The sequence below is a fragment of the Nyctereutes procyonoides genome, unplaced genomic scaffold, assembly GCF_905146905.1.
Source record: "Nyctereutes procyonoides isolate TBG_1078 unplaced genomic scaffold, NYPRO_anot_genome, whole genome shotgun sequence".
Classification (NCBI taxonomy): domain Eukaryota; kingdom Metazoa; phylum Chordata; class Mammalia; order Carnivora; family Canidae; genus Nyctereutes; species Nyctereutes procyonoides.
In genome coordinates this window covers 34475805-34500181 of record NW_026575052.1, presented here as the reverse complement: position 1 = coordinate 34500181, position 24377 = coordinate 34475805, and the positions used below count along the sequence as shown (strand labels likewise).

Sequence of the window (24377 nt, the reverse complement as noted above, 5' to 3'; positions counted from 1 at the left end):
TTTTTTTTTTAAGATTCCCTAATTATAAGATGGGTACTAACTTTAGTTTTTAAATCCAATGTGGTTTGGATTAGGACAACTTTAAAAATTAGTCTATGCAGACATGCCTTCAAAAAAATTATAAATCTACCAAAGGACTTGGTTGATATCGATCTCTGGCAAAACAGTCTTTTGAGCTTTGTTTAGTTTCCCTCTACTTTATACTTACGGTAAAGGACATCTTTGGGATTCTTGTTATTTCTCTGCTCCAGCGCAGGTAAGTATCTTGATGTAGTACATGATTTTAGAGGAGAAACTTATTTAACTTAATAATAAATGCTTTTAAGGAACCTCCAGGGAACTTTATGTGGATCAAGTTATTTGAGACAATTTTCTAGATTACATGAATCAATATACACCAAGATTTTAACGTAAGTCATAAGTAATATAATTAGATTACACAAAATAAATCAACTTGAGGTAAATAAATCCTGTAAGCACATAAAGCTGAGAATTTTGAGTGCTGTATTTTCAACTTTTCTTATTTTTTTTCCATCTGAAGTTGCTGAACCCATAAAAGCTCTATTTCTACAGGCACAGAATTTTACTTAATTTCTTAAACTGCAGAAGTTAAATATTCAGATGGAGACAGTTTCTAATCTTTATCCTCAAAGGTTATATCCAATCTAGTGATTTAGGACTATTCTAAGTATCAGTCTTGTTACTTCAGCCTAAATTTTCTAGATAAATTGGGTAAATTTGGCCTTCTTTTTGCTAATTCAGATAAGCTAAACCAGATTTGGACAGGTGATAGAAGTGAAACTATCACATTTCAAAAATAAAATCTCATATTGCTCATTCTTGTTTTTCACATTCCTTCTAAATAAAATAAATATGTTATTAAAACTATCTAGAAAGATGATACATTCCAGTGAGGCTTTAAAAGTTTTCTTAAGAAACACTTACCCATTAATAAACAACATCCTTTGATATTAGACCACTCAATTTCATGATCTACATAGGGAATTATGTTCAAACAAGATAATATTACAAATCAAACAATCTAAATGAGAATTTGTCAGAATTCCACGAAGCAAAATTTCAACATGAGTATAAACATTATTTTTAAATATATATAATATATATTTTTTAGTAAGAATCATTTTAGGATGTGATTATGGTACATCTTGTACCATAGCCAGCACTTTGGGTCCAGCCAGCATCTGGAATGAGAGACCTCTAAGGAAATCCTAAGATTTTGAGGGAAGTGATTTTGGTGATTCAATATGGAACATTCTTCCCAAGTCAGAAAAACTGAGAGTTGGAGCACAGCACTATTAAAAGCTTTATCTTTCTGCTGTGCAGGTGCAGGAATGCAAAAGCTTATTTCAGCCCAAATTCTAAATCAGAACTTGTCATCCCATACTATTTAAATTTCTAGAGCAATTGAAAGGACTATTCTTTTTTCACTTCCTGTGTTTATAGTTTGGGACCCAGTCAAAACATATTATATTTTACTCTTAAGTGAATTAAGAGTTAGGGCTGCAAATGTCCTATTACATATCTAGTGCTTTCAAAGGGTGTATAATAATCCTATTCTAATACAGTTCTATGTCTCTCCCATGCCAAGATTATTAGGAATCAGTGTTATGTATGAATAGGCCTAAATTCTGGGCTATATCTCTAACTGGTCTTGTAGAATCATTAAATCAGCATTTTGGCAATAAACCAAGTATTGGAAACTATTTTGGTCACCATCAGAGCTTGCAAAGATTGAGTTTTGATTTTCCTTAATGTCCTGTTCAGTAACAATGCCAACACTACTATCAGAGTTTTTACAGTCTAAACCATTGTTTATTATTTTATCACGTATGGCATCCCTCTGATTCCTGTCCAAAGAGCTATTGTTGATGCCACGACTAAGGAAAGTTCTTTTGGCTGAAAGCTATATTGATTGATTTGTAGGAGTGTGACCTGTGGATGCACAGTACCAGCGCACCGTCTGGGCTCATCAAATTTCCTCCTTTGGTTAATGCTACTGTCCCTGAGTACATCCATTCTGACCATATGGTTCTTATTCAATACTTGAATGGCTTATTCAGGCAAACATCCAATGGCTGTAATAGCGATGTCAGACCCCCCAGGACTCACGCAAAGATCAGTTTTTAATTTTTTGGCCATATTTCTTACTCCATCTGCTAAATGTGCATGGAACAGTTCCCATACTTACATGGAACATTTGTGGAACTGCGCCCCCGGGCAGGAATCCCATATCTTTTGCAGCCAGAGTTTGACGAGATCATTGTGGATCCAGTCCTCTGGATATGTCTATGCTATCACTTGAGCAATATTTCTCCCCTCCCCTGACCTTTTTTTTTTCTTTTTAAAGGATTTATTCAAAACACAATGAACAGTTTTGGTTTTATCCTGCTGGCTAGACAGGATGTAGGTTTTTTTCTTGTTCCTTCTGAAGACAGTAGTTTTGAAATTCAAAGTTAAGATCAGATGCCAGTCATGGGTATTCCATTCATGTTTCTGAGACACACAAACTTATGCTTATACTCTTTGATGTTCGTTAGTGCCAGTTAAGACAGTCTGGTGAAGAATTTTCTGCCCATCATCCAAGATTGGAAAATAACAATGAAATGAATGATGATGCTCTAGTAACATACACTGGCACCTTCCCTCTGAAGAAGCCCACAAAAAGCTCTACTGAGATATTATTTTGTTCTATCCTCACAAGATCTCTACAAAATGTAGAAATAGACCTCTCTCATTTTAAAGTAGAGATTCATTATTTTGCCAGTTGTAACACAATTGTATATTCTTACTTCAATGTTATGCCCACAGTGCTTCCGGACTGTAATTCCTGAGATAACAAATCATTACAGGTAGGTATGTGAAAATTTCACTTAGTATTAATGGGTTCAATACATTGTCACCCCCAATCTCAGGTTCCGAGACTGTGACAATAAAAATTTGCTTTTTTCTCTGCAGAATTTCCCATCTGAAGGTAAAGTAAAATCAGAGGCAGTATAGAGGGGCAAAAGTTTCAACTTTGGAATTAGAAAGACCTATCCTAGAGTCTCAGCTCTGCTTTTAAATTGCTTTGCAGTCTTAGGCTTTCAAGTCTTACTCTCCTCATCTGTAAAATGGGGTTAAAACAGTACTTACCTCATGGGAATTTTGCCAATACTAAATAGAACAAATATGTGCCTTGTACAGTGTAAGTACTTTAAAATTTTTCATTGTCATCATCATGATCATCATGGTTACTAGTAATGGGCAACTATATTTTAATGCCACACAAAGTTGACTAGACCAAGTAAAATTGCTACTTTGTGTCACTAACTCTTCGCATGGCTATTTTGGTTGGAGTTCTAATTTAATTTCTTTTTTTTTTTCTTGAATTCTGTTTTAATTTCCAAACAGATATAGCCTTAAGAGGAAAATCTGCATTTGGCAACTGAAAACATGTTTCCTTTTTAAGGAAAAAAAAATAACTGAAATCGACAATAAATATTCATAAATAAATAACATGGCAAGTTCAGTTAGTATAAAATAAATAAAAAGTAAAGAATGGCTCAGGTCCCATTTCTAGTTCTTTGTATTTTTTCCCCTTAAACTTGTAGGTTGATCTGGTACTTTGAAAGCCTTTTCATAAACTCACTGTTAATAACAGAGATAGTTTGAGGGTCTTCTCATAGCACTCTGCCCTTTTCTTTTCTACTAGTCTGCTACATATTCGTTCTTTTCATTCACTCATTTAAGTTTCGTTAGTGACTTTCCTAAAGCTGTCTGTTGATCTTCCACGTCGCTGAAAGAATGGCTAACATTTGTTTTGTAGATCAATTTTATTTATTTATTTGTTTGTTTGTTTGTTTAAAATAGGTTCTACACCTAGCATGGAGCCCTGTAGATTAATTTTGGATGGTGAAATCTAACATATTGACTATATGAAACTATGATGTTGTGGATGTTGAATGCTCTCTTGGCACACAAACTTAGTTACACTTACAAAGTTCTTAAATAGTCTTTCTTGGAACCTAAGATGTTCTGTTGAGGTATGTCAGAAGCTGACAAGGGTCCACGGACAGGGTGAGGAGGTAGGCAAGGAGTTCTTTTAGCAAGAGTATATCCATTGTTTCGAATATATATATCAGAATTCTGTAGACTTTGTTTGAAGAAAGCATTTAGAGATCAAAAAGTTGACAACCATTAACTAAGATTAAGAATGTGAATCTCGGGCAGCCCGGGTGGCTCAGTGGTTTGGCACCGCCTTCAGCCCAGGGCGTGATCCTGGAGACCTGAAATCAAGTCCTACGTCAGGCTCTCTGCATGGAGCCTGCTTCTCCCTCTGCTTGTGTCTCTGCCTCTCTCTCTCCTCTCTGTGTATTCTCATGAAAAAATAAATAAAATCTTAAAAAAAAAAAAGAATGCGAATCTCTGGGGTGCGGATGGGTCAGTTGGTTAAGTGTCTACCTTCAGCTCAGGTCATGATCCTGGGGTCCTAGGACTGAGCCCCACATGCTCCTCCCTGCTCGTGCTTTTTCTCACTATATCTCTCTCTCTTTCTCTCTCAAATATATAAATAAAATCTTAAAAAAAAAAAAAGTGAATCTTTAGGGATGTCTGGCTGGCTTAGTCAGAAGAGCATGCCACTCTTGATCTAAGGGTTGTGAGTTGAAGCCACATGTTGAGTGCAGAGATTACTTAAATAAACTCTAAAAACAGAATGGGAATCTTTAGAAATCAAATATGTTTTTGCCCCATTTTATTCACATTCTCTTGTCTGTCCTTATTTGTGTGTATGCGTAAAAGTATTATATCTCTGTTTATCTAAATTTAAATTCAATACTGTTAGCTTTAATATTATTGAGAGTTTTTTCTTGGTATCCCTCAAAATTGTCTGTAATTTCCCCCCCAAAATATCACTTCTCTTACACATGTGCAAATAGCTGTAAGATATAACATTTGGGGATTCTACTATTAAGCACAAATGATAAGATATTAAATATGTATCTACACATAAATGGGGTTGATCTATATGTTTTCAGATAGATAGCCACTACTAATGGTTTCTTTACTTGAAATGATTATATAATTTATATAATTTATAATATATATAATTTATAGATTATATAATTTATAGATTTTATAATTTATAATTTGTATATATAATTTATAGAATTTATAGTGTTTAAAAGAATGAATTCTTTATGCTTGGGATTTAAAAATAAAGTAAAATAAAGAGTCATCAGGCTTAGCGATAGTATTATTCTAGGCAAAAAGAAACTGTGGCCCATGGACTAGATCACAAGAATAATAATCAATCAGGAGCAAATGAAGAAAGGGATTCTCACCGTAACTTTCTCCCTCACTATTATGTATTTCTTCTAAGTACAGATTGATGTAAATTGCTACTTCTCGTTGACAAGAACTGCTGACTCCAAAATAAACCTAGACTGTTGTTTCAAGGATGCAGTTCCTAATATTTTCTATTACTTCAGTGAAAAAAAAAAGAAAGAATTTTTGGTAGTGTGTGAAGGTCTCTGTATTTTTATTGGCTACTTACAAAGTCTCAAAAAAAGATCCCTAATCCTTTAAAAATGACCCTATCAATTCATACATTTAGCACAATTTACCAACATTTCCAAACTCAGCATGGAAAAGCCATCAACATGGCACTAGGTCACGGGTCCTGAATGAAGCCGTCAGCAAGGATTAATAAAACTGTGACAGCTTCCCAAAAGCTTTCATTCTTTTATTTAAACATCAGATTGCAAACTGAAATTCAGTGTAATCTTTGTTGAAAGTACCCCAACTAACATGGAAATGAGAACAGAAGACAGTAGTAGCTATTATTATAAATTTAGTAGGCAGCAAATAAATTCTAGAATTCATATTTATAGCAATTCCTAAAGAATTTCAGAAATAGTATAAACTATTCTTATCTGTTTGAACAATTCTTAATAATGATATTTTTTTGAAAACTAGACCAATGAAACTAAAATTATTTAGCTATAATTCCTATGCTCAGTAAATTGTCTGATTATTCCTCCAATACTTGCCCTTTCTCTTATATTGTAATTTTAAAATAAACTCTAGTTTGACTCTAGTTATAAAATATATTTGTGGGTCACATAATTTTCCTGAGAATTATTTATCAAAGAAACATAAACTTATGTGACTAAACAGACTATATTATATGACAAGATTATTGTTGGATTTTCTGTTCAAATATATACATATATGCACAGAAAGGTGTAACCAAGCCAGAATAATCATCACTGTAATTTCCTAAACATAGCAGATGCACAGATGTCCATCTGTGCCAATTAACTCATTAGGCTAGATATCTACTATTTTCTCATGCATGATTTCCTAGTAGTTGAATACCAACACCAGAAATGGATCAATTTAGTCTACTTGTCAAATAGATAATAAATCATTTGAGCTTACCCCCTTTTCAATATTCCCAGTTTGACAGAGTGTTCCTTCAGCTGCAGGAATACTGTTGGTGACACAGCGGTTGCTTTTGCTGAGACACCAGAGCTCTCTACACACTTCCTAGGAAAGAAGGCAAAAAGCAAGTTGATCAGAAGTAGAGACTAAAATCACATCCACTTCTTCCATAAAATATACCTATGTGCACTCAGCATTACTTTACTAAGACATCCCAGGTGTTTTCCTGCTGTTAAAGCATAAGAGATGAAGATTTTGGAAGGCGATTCTTATGCAAGATGTGTTACCCATTTGCAGAATCACTTAAATAATTTTCTTTATAATTCTTATTTTAGTGGATAAAGAATATCTTAGTTTTTATTAGAATCTTTATTTTATTTTATTTTATTTTATTAAAAAGATTTTATTAATTTATTCATGAGAGACACACAGAGAGAGGCAGAGACACAGGCAGAGGGAGAAGCAGGCTCCATGCAAGAAGCCTGATGTGGGACTCAATCCCCGGTCTCCAGGACCATGCCCTTAGCCAAAGGCAGCCGCTCAACCGCTGAGCCACCCAGGCGTTCCCCCACTAGGATCTTTGAAAAGTACTGTGCAGAAATTTCACTGAAACACTGGTGCCTCTGGCTTGCTCAGGCAGTAGAATATGCAACTCTTGATCTCAAGGTTGTAAATTCAAGGCCCATGTTGGGTATAGAGATTGCTTAAAGATAAAATCTTTAAAAAAGAATGTCTTTTAAAAAAGAAATTTCATTACTATAGAAGAGTACAGAGAACGAATGAATATGTAGAAAATGAATTTACTACTCTTAAGAATATACAATAGTACAAACTTATCAATTACTAATAAAGTGTTACCAAGTAGATGAATTCCTAGATGTATTGTAATATTCAAAGATCATTTTAAAAAGAAAAAAAAGGGGATCCCTGGGTGGCTCAGCGGTTTGGCGCCTGCCTTTCGCCCAGGGCACAATCCTGGAGTCCCCAGATCGAGTCCCACGTCGGGCTCCCGGCATGGAGCCCGCTTCTCCCTCCTCCTGTGTCTCTGCCTCTCTCTCAATCTCTGTGTCTATCATGAATGAATGAATAAATAAATAAATAAATCTTTTAAAAAAATAATAATAAAAGAAAAGAAAAGAAAAAGAAAAAGAAAAAGAAAAAAAAGAGATCACAGGTATGGGCAGTGACTAATTTCTAAAATTCATATACACCTAAAGAACAATCTAGCAATGTTTTTTGCAGATCATCAGTGTAGCCCACCTGCATGGAAGGCAATGTGGTTTTGAACAAATGCTGCTCTTTATGTGTCATTTTCAAAACAGACATGTTTCAGATGTTGTTTGGAGCTGTCCTGTCCTCTTTACTATGATTTCTCATTATCCTACTTTAGCATGGGAGAATTAAAACACTATAATATTGGCAATATAAAGATACTTTAGCTTGTTCATACCATATTAATTTGTCAAATTTTGAAATAAGCTGTCTGACATGTCCCTAAGTATTTTAAGTAACAGGAATAAAAAAAAAACCTGCTTTGAAGAAAATACTCAAATTTTTTAGTTTCTTATTATTTATGATCACCAACTGGCATCATTACCAATAATACAAGTTTTTAAGTTAAACTAGAAGCATGTAGTACAAAATATATATTTGCAATAAAAATATACTAATCTGGAGTATGAAGATAAATTTATGTATGACATTCACTTTTATTGCTTCTATTCCCCAACTGCTCTTTTTACTCTCAAAATATCATTATAAAACACGTATGTCATATAAACACAATTCAGAAATAAAGCAGTAACATTTTAAATTCACTGGATCACTGTTTCTACAAATGGAAACGCCCTACAGGGTATAACACTGAGCAGATCTCTTTGGGCTCCTCTTTACGATGCTCCCTTCCACCAGGCACAAAGGAGACATAGAATTTCCATTAATTTTTTTTAAGATTATTTATTTGAGAGAGAGAAAGTGCACGTATAAGTGGGTGAGCTTGGAGGGACACCAAGAGAGGGAGAAGCAGACTCCCCACTGAGCAGGGAGCCCCACTTGGGGCTGGATCCCAGGATCCCAAGATCATGACCTGAGCCAAAGGCAGATGCTTAACCAACTGAGCCACCCAGGTGCCCCTCTATTAGGCTTCTAAAATGTTTCTGAATAAATCTACTCGATATCTACTTTAAATTCTATTTGGAGAATTATTGAGCTAGAAGAGAGTTAAAACATTATAAAAGAAAAACAAGGGGCAGCCCAGGTGGCTCAGCGGTTTAGCACCGCCTTCAGCCCAGGGCATGATCCTGGAGCCTGGGGATCTAGTCCCACGTTGGGCTCCCTGCCTGGAGCCTGCTCCTCCCTCTGCCTGTCTCTCTCTCTCTGTCTCTCTCACAAGAATAAATAAATAAAATATTAAAAAAAAAAGAAAAACAACATGTACTTGTAGATCATAATATAAACATAATTTTCCTGTTCTTACAACTCAATTTACTGCAAATTCTACTTTCTTTCAAAGTTTCAGTTTCTGTTTTATGAGTATAAATAACTATTTTAGTGTTCCTTTCCTATAGGAGATGGTTTCTTAATATATATGTTCCTAAATATATTATTTCAGTTTGATATTAGAAAAACAGTAGTACTAACATTTTAGGGTCTTAAAATACTATCCCATACATCAAAAACAGCCATATTCAAAGAAAAACTGTGTTTGCTAAAACAGAGAAGCATTGCTTAAAAAATGTATTAAGAGATTACAAAAAAAATCCATAATCCTGGACTCTACTACTGATCTTTTATGATTTTTATTAGGTCTAAGTCTTAACTTTAGACAGAAGTAAAAGAAGCCTGAAGTTTAGATACACTGTGAAATGAAAATTCTATCATTGAACGGGAAAATGTTCAAAGCATCTATTAGGAAAACATACTACTATGAGGTCAACTTACAAAAACTTTTTTCCTAAAGTGCCTTGAAAATCTCTACCCAAAACAGCAAATGCTCAAGATATTTTTTCAAAGCTTTAATCTCAAGATTCATAGTACAGCCCTTGATAGAGCCTTATTATCCTATAGAGAATAACACATTTTGAAAGGTAGATTCCCACTGCTAAGAGAACTTTATTACCTAGTGGGCTCCTGGGGATTGGAATTTTGCTAGGGCATTAACTTCCTACAAATTACTGTTTGAAGCATGAGACTGTAAATTTATGTAGAGGAAATACTCCCAAGATGTAAAACTAGTCTCAGAAAAGGCTCTGAAGATTTTTCAAATATATCTCTTATCTAGAATGTCAGCTTGAATAATAAAGATCATGACATCTCAATTAAGATTTCCCAAGATAAAAAAAAATTCACTTAAAAGATAGAAACTAAGAAAATCTTATTTTATACTAAGATAGCAAGAGGTACACTTCCTGAAAGAACTTGAGAATACTTTCTTCTTTTTAAAAAAGATTTTAATTTATTTAATTTAGAGAGAGAGAAAGTGCATGCATGAGTTGGGAGGAGGGGTAGAGAGGGAGGAGGGGAGAAGGAAAGAACCTCAAGCAGAATCCTCCTGAGCACAAAGCCCCATGTGGGGTTCAATCCCATGACTCAGAGATCACAACCTGAGCCCAAATCAAAAGTCAAATGCTTAACTGAGTGGGCCACTCAGGCTCCCGGAGAACATTTCCAAACATTCCAAAATACCCTTCTTTAAACTGTTGGATCCTAGAACATGGATGATATATTTACAGAGGTATATGCATAAGTATATCAGTTGCCAAATAAGCATCCTAAGTTAGGTCCCAAGTTTTTCACTAACAAGTTAAATGCCTTCTGAAATTTTTTGGCTCCTAGGGAATTTGTATAACCACCAACATATTAGATGGATTAATATTCCTACATAAAATAAATAACATAGAGTATAGTTAGTGAGATAGATTGATGATTTTTGACTACCCGCCAGCTTAGCTCTAGAAAAACATAGTTCTCTTTCAGATACTCCTAATTTTTTACAGGAGAAGTTAAGATTTATTAAGATTATTTTATAACTTCTATGAACTAATAAACCATTGCCTGTGTTGGGGAGATTCCTTTCTCTAACCCTACTCTCTAGGAGAAATTTTGGTTTCTGTGCTTGCTCTAGAGTTTAAGGAAGGTGAGGGAAGTCATCAACAGTCTTCACTAAGGGAAATTTCTGTTACATGACACTGAAAATTGGAAATGGACTCTCTCATTTCATGGGCTCAACTTGTAACCAATTGGGAGGATTGCCTGGATAAAACAAAACATTATTTCCCATTCATTCAAGAATACTTCTTGAGCGTCTACTATTCACCAGGCATTATATTATGAAAAAATAAGACTATCAAAGAATTTATAGAAACCAGGGAGAAAGTAGGGTACAATCAGACAGAGATTGGTACTGCTCTATGGAGTTTTTAATATTTGGCGACAAAATTAGAAGAGTGTTATCAATGTGGTTAGATTTTTTTCATGAAACTAAAATTTTTAATTTTAACAGACTCTTGTTATTTATTACTTTTTACTTTTTAGGTGTCACAAAAGACTGTATGGTTCTTTTTTTACTTTTTAGGTGTCACAAAAGACTGTACAGTTCCTGAGGGCAGAGTGTGTGTGTGTTAATGGCAGTCTTGACAAAATGTTTCTACTTGGCAAAATTAAAAGTTTGTGTCCCTGAATCGGTTTGCTAATTTTCAGAGAGAAATTTTCCTGCCTACAAAAACGTAAAAGCTTCTGAATCACTCACTGCCCAAAACTTGATAATCAGTGTTTTTTTTTTAAACATATCAATACGTTGATCAACTCTTTCTTATGTTCCAGCACTATTTTCTGAATTCAATTTCTTTCTTCTTGACATGGATCCTTCCAGAGTGAATTTAGCAAGAGATTCTGGGATTTTTTTTTTAAGATTGATTGATTGATTGATTGATTTTAGAGAGATAGAGGAGGGGGAAGGGACAGAAGGAGAGGGAGACAGAAAATCTCAAGCAGACTCCCTGGTGAGCACAGAGCCTGATGTGGAGCTCAATCTCACGACCTAAGATCATGAGCTGAGCCAAAATCAAGAGCTGGACATTTAACCGAATGAGCCACTCAAGTGCCCCAAAGGACTGTTGTTCTTCGATTTTTAAAATTTATTTTACCCTCATTTTAAAAATATTTTAATTGAATATGGAATTCTAGGCTAGCATTTGTCTTATCTTAGCATTGATAGCATTAATTGTCATTTCCGTTTAGCTATTCCTTCACAGTAGAAATGACCCTTACCTCATACCCAGGCTGATGTCCCCTATTCTAATGCAGAAAACCTCAGCTTACCAGCTTGCCATTTGTTTTCTGGGGTTTGTTTTTTATTTTTAAATATTTTATTTATTTATTCATGAAAGACAGAGAGAGGGAGGCAGAGACACAGGCAAAGGGAGAAGCAGGCTCCATGTAGGGAGCCCAGTATGGGACCTGATCCCGGGACTCCAGCCAGGATCATGCCCCGGGCCAAAGGCAGGCACTAAACCGCTGAGCCACCCAGGGATCCTGACCAGCTTGCCATTTGAACTTCAACTCCTCTCTGTTTCTGCCATGACCCTACCTTCCTTTTCTCGTTCTGAGAAAAGCTTTCTGATACACACAAGCTTTCTGTTGAAATGTAATAAATGCATTCTGTGAAAACCCCTGCATTGTGTAAAACTACTTATGAAGAAAACACAATTTATGAGGAAAATAGGGTTGGGGCAGACCAATGAAAACTTAGGTAATTTTATAGCCAGAAAACTTTGCACTGTCAAATCTTTGCATTTGATACCAGCACCCTAGTTGATCCTTTGTAGCCTTGAACCTGTAGCTTGTGATGCTTTCTCCTTAGAGACTAAGTCTTTGAGGATATTTGCCTCCCATAGAGGTCATTTTCATAAAAATTAAAAAATTGGATTCAAGGCATAGCTTCTTTATCAGTCATTTTTTAAAAATAACACAAAGGATATATTATAGATTCTTCATTTGCCTTCATGATTTTAATAGATTATTTAAAGCTTTTGAGAATGGAGTCACTAAGTGATCTACTATGTCTAATAAACACCCTTCTTTGGATTTGCAGGGTTTTTTCTATGAGACTTTCAATAATACCATTGATCTTTTCTTTGTGAGAAAGCTTACCTGGGCATCACATCATTATGCAATAGGAAACAATCATATATGGACAAATAAGACTTATGCGTAACACTGGCATCATTCTACAGTGTGTCAGTGTGTCAATACTCCTTAAAAGTATTCCATGGTCTTCCAAGAGACAAGACTTTTAAAATACTGCTACTTATTTAAAATTTTAATACCAACTCCCAGACTTCTAGTCTATTTGAATTTTCAAATGAATGACACTGCAAATATTAACAACAATAAAAAATAGCAAATACAAATAATAATAAAAATACATATAAAGGATGTAGTTTTAAAGTAATTATTATAAAGTAAAATAATGTAGCTGATATTTAGAAAACAATTTTGTAAAATACTGAAGTAGGTCTTTGTTGATCAGAATAGAATAACTGATTATTTTACACTCAAAAACTCTTTCAAAATAATAAGAGAAATTTAAATTATCTTTTCTAATGTTTTTATAACTATGTGTTTTCATAACTATAGCTCTTAAAAGATACTAAAAATACAAAGGAGAGCCCTTTAATTTACCTGTGAAAATTAAAATTAGCAGTTTACACAATGGGGAAAGAGATATCATAAAATTACCAAACCATTTTATAATGACTTTGTCAATAAGAAAGTAAAACAGTATACAAAGAGAAAATGGCCTCTTTGTTGCTAGATAATTTTTTTTTTAAATTTTAAACAAATATAAGGATCATAGAAGAAACATATACACATTTTCTGCCCTTGAGAAACCCTAAATCCTATGCCATCTTGGGTCTTTAGTTCTGAATATGAAACATTTTCTTTGTCCTCATTACCCTATCAGTAAGTAACATCTCTCAACAGCTGTTTGCAATAAAGGATCCTGACGGCCAAAGGGGAAAGCAGAGCCTGAAGAGGTCAAAAAGGAGCATCAATGATTAGAAAGGTTACTTATCATGGTATCACACAAAGGAAAATTGAAAACCAACATATGGTGACCCCGTGGCCTGGCTCCAGGTGTTTAGTAGCCATCTGAAGAAAGAGAATAATGTACCCTTATTTCAGCTTTAAATAGGTTAATCCTGTTGTGTGGATAATTTAAATATAAGAGATCCTAGAAAGACACATATTTTGGTTATATATATGCATACAAATATATATATATACACACACACATATATTTAACAAAGAACTAATCTAGAAATGCAAGTTAAATAATTATCAATTTGAAGAGGTTAAAAAAATGATTAAAAAGTTTTGAAAAATATCTCTAAGAAGCAAATCCAAAGCAAAAACAAGTGGTCTTTAAGAATACAAGTAATTATGGACCTAAAATTTTGGGTTGAAATTTAAGGGAAAATAAAAACAAAATCAATTTCTTATTAAACATATGCCTAATAAGCATATGTGTTTGGACTCCAAAAGAATATTGAAGTGCTAAAATAATACCATGAATATTATTTCCATATCAAACCACACTGTAGAATATTTACACCACCTTAAAATCTGCAAGGAAAGTGGTTCTACAATCACTCTCAGTGCAACATTCCAACATTTAATAACTTGAAATTCTTCCTCCTGCCTCATCTACAATCTCCCAGCTGTAAAAATTAAGACAACTGTGTTTTTTTTGCTCTTGCTAGGGAAGGAGAACAATTTGTTACCAGCTATCAAACTATAATAAATGTTCCAAAGTCTGAAGACAGTTTTAAGGCCAACATTTAGCCTCCTTTTTATAGGCTACTCAAACTCTATTTCTTTAAACTTCCCTTATATGTACTTCTAAGTATTTCACTATCACCCTTTCCCAAGCTATCTGCATCTCTTAAAAAAAAATTGGTAGGTAGCCAACAATTCCCTAAAAAGACTCATAAAGTCTCTTTATTAGAATGATTCTCAAGTAGAAAGCAATAATGACTTGAATCTTAACTAATTGGTGGTGATAAAATAATAAACAAAAGGGAGTAAGCATGAAAACATTAAAAACTTGAGTCTGAGAGACAAAATATGTCAGACTTTATTAAGTACTCTCCAGAAGGAGGATACCCTGATTAGACAAGTCAACTATCTTATCTTCAGCAGATTACTTTGCCTACAAATAGCTATATTTCAGGCAGATATAGCTTGATAGTATTCTTATTATAGTTATTAGTTAACATATTAATAAAAATAATTTATACCATCCTATATCTTAATTCTATGCTTACCAAATAAACTTTTGATAATTAATTGGCCTACTGAGTAGATTTCCTGAGGTGAGAAAATGTGTACACTTGAGGAGAGTTGACTGAATATCAACTGTACTTTGTTACTACAAATTAATAAACCCAGTTTTGTATATAAACATATATATTCTTTGTGATCTTCCATTTCTAATATTAGATCCTAAAAATCTGCCATCATTTAAAGTGTAGAACAAAAAAGGCATACTTAACCACTTCTAGATTATTTTCTCAATAATCCTTAATATAACTAAAATACAGTGTATGGACCAAACACCTTTCCCCTGGAAAGATTTAAAACTAATGAGAAGGCTTAAAATTCCCAAAGTTGTGTCATATTTTCTCTTTGTATGTTCTGTATCCACCACAATACCCATGATTCTGCAAACTTCACATCAAAATTATTGAATTTCTATACACAAACACTTTCATATTAATCTCAGAGTTATGGTGTAGTACCTTCCAGTATGAAAAGCAAGGGCATTCCTACAAGGGAGTATCAAGCGTGATAGAGCTGCTTTAAGTACTCTGTGTAGAATGTGTAGGGAGAGGAACAGAAAAGAAGAGGGAAGAGGACATAGACCATTTTATATTAAGTCTTTGACTTTCTAATATGGTTTCCCTAGATCACAGAATTACATTTGTTTAGTAAGACACAATATGTCTTAGAAATCCTGTGATTTTCTGCACATCAATATCCTTCTTGGTCTCATTCATTGAAACACCTTCAATAATTACCCACTGCTCTTAAGATAAAAACCTAGAATTTTTAACACAGCCTATTAAGGTGCATACAGATTTGACTCCTAGCCTCTTTTTCTATCTCATTTATATGGTACTTGCTTTGAGAGCTACAGCAACACTAGCCTCTGGCAGCTCTTCAAATACACAAAAAAGCCACAGAGGTCTTCTCCCCACTATCTCTTCACCAAATAATTATTCTCACTCATTTATTCAGCAAATATTTTTAGCTCATATTATAAGGCAGGCATCATGTAAACAGTCATGAATAAGGCAGGTGGGATTCCTACTCTTATGGAACTTATGTTCTATTATAATTGATCAGTTCACTCTTCCAACAAATATTTACTGAGCACCTATCATGAGCCAGGCTCTGTTCTATGTGTTAGGGAAATGAAATTGGTAAAATCTCTGTGCCCAGGAAAAATCTAGTGGGAAAAGCAGACAAAAACAAGATGAATTAACAAAATATATAGTATGTTTAAAAATATTAAACGTTAAGGAGAGAAATAAAGAAAGGAAAATGACAGGAAGTGCACTTGTGCATGTGTATGTGCACGTGTGCACACACAGATTTAGATAAAATTGCTAGGGGAAGCCTTACCTAGAAGATGACATTTAAATAATTATGAGTAATCCAATAGAATGATTATGGCTTGAAATGACTGCTATTTCAAGCATAATGTGAAAGAGAAAAACTGGGAGAAGGCTTTGTCTGTAGATTGACTGGACAGAGGTCTGTCTGAAGAGAAAATGCATTAGAGCTGAGACTGAAGGATGTGAATGAGCTTAGAATATCTTCAAATACTCCCCAAATACAGATGACTTATATTCTCCTACAGCACTACCAGCATATCAACTATAGAGGAACGGTATCATGGATGACATAATTTATAGAAGAAAGGGAAATCCTTACTGAACATTTGCCATGTGCCAGGTAAAGGTAAAACACTTTGCATGCTTGATGTACCTTTTGCCATCTTAAGTTTACAAGAACAAGTTGGCTGCTGTTCACTGGAAACAATGCCCAAGCAAAATCTATCAATAATTCAAGGTCATAGTAATAATGATAATAATAATAATAGGATAGTAATGAGCAGAATGTTATTTAAAATACTCTGTTTTGGGGCAGCCCAGGTGGCTCAGCGGTTTAGCGCCACCTTCAGTCCAGGGCCTGATCCTGGAGACCCGGGATCGAGTTCCGCATCGGGCTCCCTCCAGGGAGCCTGCTTCTTCCTCTGCCTGTGTCTCTGCCTCTCTCTCTCTCTCCTCTGTCTCTCTCTCTCTCTCTCTGTCTCTCATGAATAAATAAATAAATAATCTTAAAATATTTGTTTCATTGTGAAACCTTGTATTAGATCATGTGTTCCCTTCTGGGATTCAGAATACATGGTTCATTGATAAAATACTGTTCAGTTCTACATTAAAGTAAGCAACAACAAGGTATAGCATACTATTAGGCATTTATGTGCTAATTTGTAAGTCTGTGTGGACAGTGACAGACTTCATAGATAATAAAAACTTCCCATATGTTAAACAAAGCTATTTTATCTATAAAATTTCTCTCATGTTATCCTGGGCCTTAAGTCTACCTGTTGGTGAGCAATTACCTCTCTCTCTCTCTCTCTCTTGCTCTCTCTCTCTCCAAACACTTGATTAAGGTATAACTGACACACAAAAAACTTCACACAGTTAATGCATACAATTTGAGGAATTTGGAGATAAGTATACATCCATGAAACCATGCCCTGAACATATCCATCACCTCCAAAGGCTTCCTCCCGTCCTCTGTATTATTTTGTGTATGTGTCATAAGAAAACTTAACATAAGTTCTACCCTCTTTGGAAATTTTTAAGTATACAATTGATTATTGATTACTGTAGGTACTATGCTGTACCCCAGATATCTATTCATCTTATATAGATACTTATATAGATACTTGTTCATCTTATAACTGAACTTTGTATCCTTCAACAAATTACCTCCTCATTTTTAATTTTCCCTAGCCCCTGGCAACCACCATTTTACTCTCTGCTTCTATGTTTGACTATTTCAGATTCTGCACATATGTGGCATCATTTAGTATTTGTACTTCCTTATTTGCCTTATTTCACTTAGCAGATTCTTCGTTGTCACAAAAGTCAGGATCTCCACCTCCGAAGGCCTGGATTCCATTGTACGTTCTTACATTTTCTTTATCCATTTGTTGTCAATGGACATTTAAGTTGCTTCCATGTCTGAACTATTGTGAATTATGTTGCAATGCATTTGAGAATACATGTATCTCTTTGAGATGCTGATTCCACAGCTCAGCTACCATGAATATATCTTTTTGAGATGCTGATTTTAGTTCTTTTAGGTGTACATCCAGAAGTGGGACTACTGGATCATATGGTAGTTCCATTTTTTTTTTTGAGAAACTTCCACACTGTTTTCCACAGTGGCTGTACCAGTTTACATTTCCACCATCAGTGCACAAGTGTTCCCCTTTCTCCACATTTTTGTCAATATTTGTTTTCTTTTGTATTTGCGTTTATTTATTTATTTTTATTATAAATATCCTAACAGGTGTGAAGTAATAGTTCATCATGGTTATGATTTGCATTTTCCTGATGATTAGTGACGTTGAGCACCTTTTTAACATACCTAGGGGCCATTTATAGGTCTTCTTTTTTTTTTAAGATTTATTTATTTATCCATGATAGACATAGAGAGAGAGAAAGAGAGAGAGAGGCAGAGACACAGGCAGAGAGAGAAGCAGGCTCCATGCCGGGAGCCTGACATGGGACTCGATCCCGGGACTCCAGGATCGTGCCCTGGGCCAAAGGCAGGCGCTAAACCACTGAGCCACCCAGGGATCCCCTAAAGGTCTTCTTTTAAGAAATGTCTATTTAGTTCTTTGCCCATTTTTTAATTGGGTTATTTGGTTTTTTGTTTTGTTTTGTTTCGTTTTTTTTTTTTTTTTTTTTGCTACTGAGTTGTAGGAGTTCCTTATATATTTTGGACAGAAATCCTTTATCAGATACACAATTTGCAGTATTTTCTTCTATTCCATAAGTTGCCTTTTCATCATTGCCAAAATCAAGAAGTTTTTCCCTATGTTTTTTTCCAGGAGTTTTATGGTTTTGAGTCTTACATTAAAGTCCTTAATTCATTTTGAATTCATTTTTGTGTATGGTGTACAATAAGGGTCCAGCTTCATTCTTCTGCCTGTGGCTGTCCAATTTTCCAATACCATTTATTGAAGGGACTATCATTTCCCCATTGTATATTTGACCAAGGGGCCTTTCAAAGATCCATTGGTCATATATGCATGGCTCTATGTCTAGTCTCTCTTCTGTTCTATTGGTCTATTATGTTTATTTTTATGCCAGGATCATACTATTTTGATTACTGCAGCTTTTTAAATCAGGAAGTATAATGCTGCCAGCTTTGGTCTTCTTGCTCAAAATTACTTTGGCTATTCAGGGTCTTTAATGGTTCTCTGTGAATTTTCACCCTTCTTTTTTTCTTTTCTTCTATTTCTGTTAAAAAGTGTCATGAGGGCAACACCAATTGACAATTACCAGTAAATTATGTATTGGATATTGCTGACCTATACTGATCCATTAAATATATATGAAAACAATGCTTAGGATATGATTTACAGTGACAGAATAAAGAAATGTGGAGTTATGTTTGAGACTGAGGCTTGAATTAATCTGTGCTTTTTTTTAGAGAGCAAAGATCACCCACATCCCTTAAAATATATGGGCTCATTAGTGAGTTCCCTCCAAAGTTTAAGATTATTATTATTATAAAATGTTCTTGTTAATCTACTTTCGCTAATTCCTTTCTGCTAAAGAAAGAGACAAACTGAAATGGAAGAAAAGTGAGACAACAGATCCTATAGAACTTTACAGGGAGCAATTTTCCTCAAAATAGGCAAAAAAACCCACATTTTTAAGACTAACTGATACTGTTTTATTTGCAATGCAATTTAATCAACACATCAAAGGCACCCTTAGTATTTGATGATACAGCTAGAAGACTTTTTAGATGATCTAGTAGGATCTTATTTTGTATGCTGCTCATCTGTACTTATACCTTGCCTTGAAGGTCCTAACTATTTACATACGATAAAAAAATATAAAACTCAAACCCAACACTCAGGGTTTCACCACCTGAGAATTTATAACCCTGAAAATAAGTTTAGGAAAGCTCTCTAGATCCCCTCTCTCTCAAAAAAGACTGGAATAAGATGGGGAGGTGTTTTGTTTTATTTTGTTTTTAAGAAGATATTTAGAAATAGACATTTGATGAACATTGATAAAAAGTATCTCCTGAAATAGAATATAAGTTATCTTTATCTTAATAGAAAATGGAAGTAAAGTAGACCTTTTAAATTTTTGTTTTTAGGGAAGCCCGGGTGGCTCAGCGGTTTAGTGTTGCCTTCAGCCCAGGGCATGATCCTGGAGACCCGGGATCGAGTCCCACATCAGGCTCCCTGCATGGAGCTTGCTTCTCCCTCTGCCTGTGTCTCTGCGCCTCTCTCGCTCTCTCTCTCTCTCCCTCTCTCTCTCTCTCTCTATATATATATATATATATAAAATGAATAAATAAATAAAAAATCTTAAATTTTTTTTTGTCTTTACCCTGGGGTAGGTAAATCACATTCTGTATTTTAGTTTCACCACCTACAAACTATTAATAGATAATTACAATTATTATCAAATTACGAAAAGGTAGCATAAGCATTTTCATATAGTACATGAGTCTAAGAAAACCATTTTGCTACAAATCAAAGTGAAAGGATTAATGATAAAATATGTAAAATCGTATAGGATTGTAAGATGCTAATGCCTTTCCTCAAGTTTTCCAAATTTTATTTTATATCTATTATAAAAGTTTTTATAAACATAACACATAAAGATAATATAAAAGGGAGCACCTGGGTGGCTCAGCTGATTAAATGTCTGACTATGGCTCAGGTCATGATCTCAGGATCCTGGGATTGAGCCCTGTGTCCGGCTGCCTGATCAGCAGGGAGTCTGCTTGTTCTTCTTCCTCTGTCCCTCCCCCTGCTCTTGCTCTCTCTCTCAAATAAATACATAAGATCTTTTTAAAAAAAAAGCTAAATATAAGGAACATAAACTGAAAATATACAATTTTGCAATTACTTATCTTCACTTCAAATCCACTAGTTTAAAATAAATGAGATATAGTGGTAGAGAGGATGATTAGGTGAAAATTTTTATTAATTATTGAAGAAAGAAAAAAATGTATCCACAGGTCCTGCAAAACTGATAATATAAATTATCTAATATAAAAATACATAAGTGCAGTTAAAACTCAATTTCCAATAAAAAAACTAAAATTAGATAAACTATTTCACTTCTTAATAAAGAAATGAGATCATAGATAAGAATAATAGAAAATCTGTAATCTCATTTGGTCATGATTTTAACCTACTAAAACTACAAGTATATAAAAAGACCATGATTGAAATCTGACCAACATTTTCTGTAGGAAAAAACAACCTAAGAAACAAAAAACCTAAAATCATACAGAAATAATAACAGGAGACTCTGTACAGAGAGACAAGAAAGACCAAAGTCTTATTCTAGGCTTTAGATATTTAGATAGTTGCACAAAATCTTTAAATCTGTTGCACAAAATATGCTGTCAAAGCCCACCAAGAATAAGAATATACTTGTCAACCAAGGGATATTTTAAAAAATCATTTTCTTTTGTACTGAACCCAAGGGGAATAATTAGTACAGAATAATGTATATATTATTTAGTATTTTCTACCTTAAAACTTAATTCCTGGGATCCCTGGGTGGTGCAGCGGTTTGGCGCCTGCCTTTGGCCCAGGGCGCGATCCTGGAGACCCGGGATCGAATCTCACATCGGGCTCCCAGTGCATGGAGCCTGCTTCTCCCTCTGCCTATGTCTCTGCCTCTCTCTCTCTCTCTGTGTGACTATCATAAATAAATAAAAAATTAAAAATAAAAAAAAAACTTAATTCCTTTTTTGTTATTATTTTTAAAAAGAGATTTAAACAGTATTTGCATAAAAATAGAAACTAAGCTGTTAAACTTATGCTTTATTTTTTTAATTTATTTTTTATTGGTGTTCAATTTGCCAACATATAGAATAACACCCAGTGCTCATCCCATCAAGTGCCCCGCTCAGTGCCCATCACCCAGTCACCCCTGCCCCCTGCCCAAACTTACGCTTTAAACCTGAATTTTTCTTACAACTTGCCATTTAAAAATCCTCTTCTTTCATTCAGCATGTTTACACTGTGTACCTTCTATGAATATGTCTCTATACTAAACACTGATATTTTTCTCAATAAAACTTATTATTTCTAGATATATTATTTATTTGATTTTAATTTATACTTTCTAGTACTGAGTCATTTCAGGTTGCTCCATCCACTGCCTACTGTTTAGGCAGACATGAAGAGTCATTTATGAAACCTACATTTTTTTCCACAGTAATTTTCCTTGTTTTTCTATTTGGGTTAATGTCATCTTGTCCCCACTCAGTTGTTGTGTTAGAATGTGGGCAGTGAGTGAAGCAACTTGAAATGACTCAGTACTAAAAAGTATAAATTAAAATAAAGGCTCCTAGCCAATGTGAAAATTCTCTTAAACCCAATTATTAAAGTACCAAAAAAGGCTGGGAGGGGGAAGTTTTCAAAACCATAACATTTCAAAAGACAAACTAAAGTTGGCATCATAAGCTCAGGACTTAAAAAAGAAATAAATCATAAATTATTAAAATTCTACCTGTATCCTTCACAAGATGTTTGAAACCTAAGATTACTCAAATATTTAGAAATAGATAAACAATTTATATCAGAAAAAAAGCAGTGTGCCAAAGGCCATACTTGAATTAATGATGTTATCAGTGGTAAACTACACTCAGTTAAAATCTAACTTAATATTTGTGTCATGAAAGAACACATGTAAGTGTCTAAACATAAGGATTAAGACTTCTTACCCCATATTTACATTGGCGGGATGTTGCTCCATATTGGAAACGGCATTGCTCATCAGCATCATACACCTGACCTGGGGCCACAGCTGGATAAAGAAAGTCACGCTTGGGAGGCTCATTATCAAGGCAAGTACCACGGCCTGAACTGTTCAACATAAAGGATCAAAGGAAATTAGGTACACTATGGACTATTTCCATCACAATATGAAACCATGTGTCGAACTCTTTGTTTTAATAACTTGATGCATGAAAAGCAATACATTCTACCAACAAATACTCACATAGCAGAATAGAATAACTTTACTGAAATGTGAAAAAGAGCCCCAGTAGTTTTTTCCAGCACCAAGACACAATAAAAGCATCTCAGACAACAATCTCAAAATGTCATGTTGGCCTTAAAATACTGAATTTAAACTAATTTCTCAAGGAATCAAAATAGAATTTCATATTACTCTAAGCTTCTTGTTTGTTTTCCATGAAAATACAACCACATCTGGTAGTAGAATTAAAAACAAAAAATGTGGAAAATTAAAAAAAACAAAGCAAAACAAAAACAAACAGCCACTATGGTTGTCATTCTTAAAGACCTAATCTATATACTCCTCTAACTTGGGCAAAACAATAGATGCTGTAGTAAGACATGTCCAAAGGTTCTTGAAATATTTCAGTAATAAATGGGCAGAATGACAGATGAGGCCAAGATCCAAAGTTCTCTCAAGTATATTAGAAGTGTTTAGTCTCTCAAAAATTTCATATTTCATCTAGGGTCATCAGAGTTGGAAAAGAGAATGTTCTCCTCTCTGCAATTTCTGCTTTCAAAGTATGCTCGCACTCAAACATAATATTTTAATTCAGTGGAACAAATAACATAAAGATCGCCAAAATCCAGACGGAATACCTTAGTTTAAAGAGCTTTATACTTTGTTAAAGATAATTGTTCATTTTTTTAGTCAGTGTGCATAAAATAGGACAGATGCTTTTTTACTTTCATTTCACATGTGAGTAACTTAGAATTTTTAAAGAATTCCTATGCCAACATTTAAAAATTTTTTCCAACATTCCTGTCAATTGTGCCAGCACTTGTGTTTTTTTTTCCAAATCTTTTCCATCCACTTTGCCAAAGGAAAATAATTTCACAAGTAGAAGTTCCTCAACTATTATTTAGGACAGTACAAATTTTCATTTATAGATAAGTTAAGAAAGAGCCATGTATAATAACAAGTTTCATATTCACTTACTATTTTGTCATACTTCTTAAAATGTAAAAGTTAATTTGCTATATTAAAATGTGTATTTGCACAGGAGCAAATTAGTACCTTTTAAAAATTGAACCATACGACTCACAAGGTGGTAGATTCAGAAACCCACGGGCAGAACACTGTCTTCTTTGCACCCTTTCCTTTCCTTTATGCCCCTCTTGATTGGTTTTTCATCAATAAAAATATTTGGATAAAAATAATAAATGTTGCACTAATATAGATGGGTTTATTATTGGTTATTATAATCATTTCACTTGTCACTCTTCAAGGTATTTAACAGAAAACAACTTATTTTCACCCTGCTGTCCAGTTTTCATGAAAGAATGCTTTTACTTCCTATTTATTGAACTTTGAGAAATTGACATGCACTGCAATAAGAGAAATTATTTCTAGATGAATTTTTAAAATAGCAAGCTCCTTTTATTTTATTATGTAAAATATCTTTAATCTATATAGATATGCATATTCAAATTTCTATATTAAGATTAATGATAAAGCAGTCAAATGTGAAAAGTATACTGAAAGAAGACAATTTTGATAAAATGCAATATGCATGAAATAAATCAATTAGCAGTTTAAGCCCATAATTTTTCTTCTAAA

At 34.1% G+C, this 24377-nt stretch overlaps 1 protein-coding gene across 3 annotated transcripts in view; it reads right to left on the bottom strand.

The window, feature by feature from the left end:
• The window catches only part of ADAMTS6 (ADAM metallopeptidase with thrombospondin type 1 motif 6), a 292419-nt gene that overhangs the window by 97627 nt on the left and 170415 nt on the right, over positions 1 to 24377 (bottom strand). For all 3 annotated transcript variants that reach the window (XM_055332438.1, XM_055332440.1, XM_055332439.1), the window contains 2 exons: positions 22522 to 22663; positions 6442 to 6549 (listed from right to left, as the gene is read on the bottom strand). In XM_055332438.1, coding sequence (XP_055188413.1) covers positions 6442 to 6549; positions 22522 to 22663 — 250 coding nt within the window. The remainder of the gene's footprint in view (positions 1 to 6441; positions 6550 to 22521; positions 22664 to 24377) is intronic.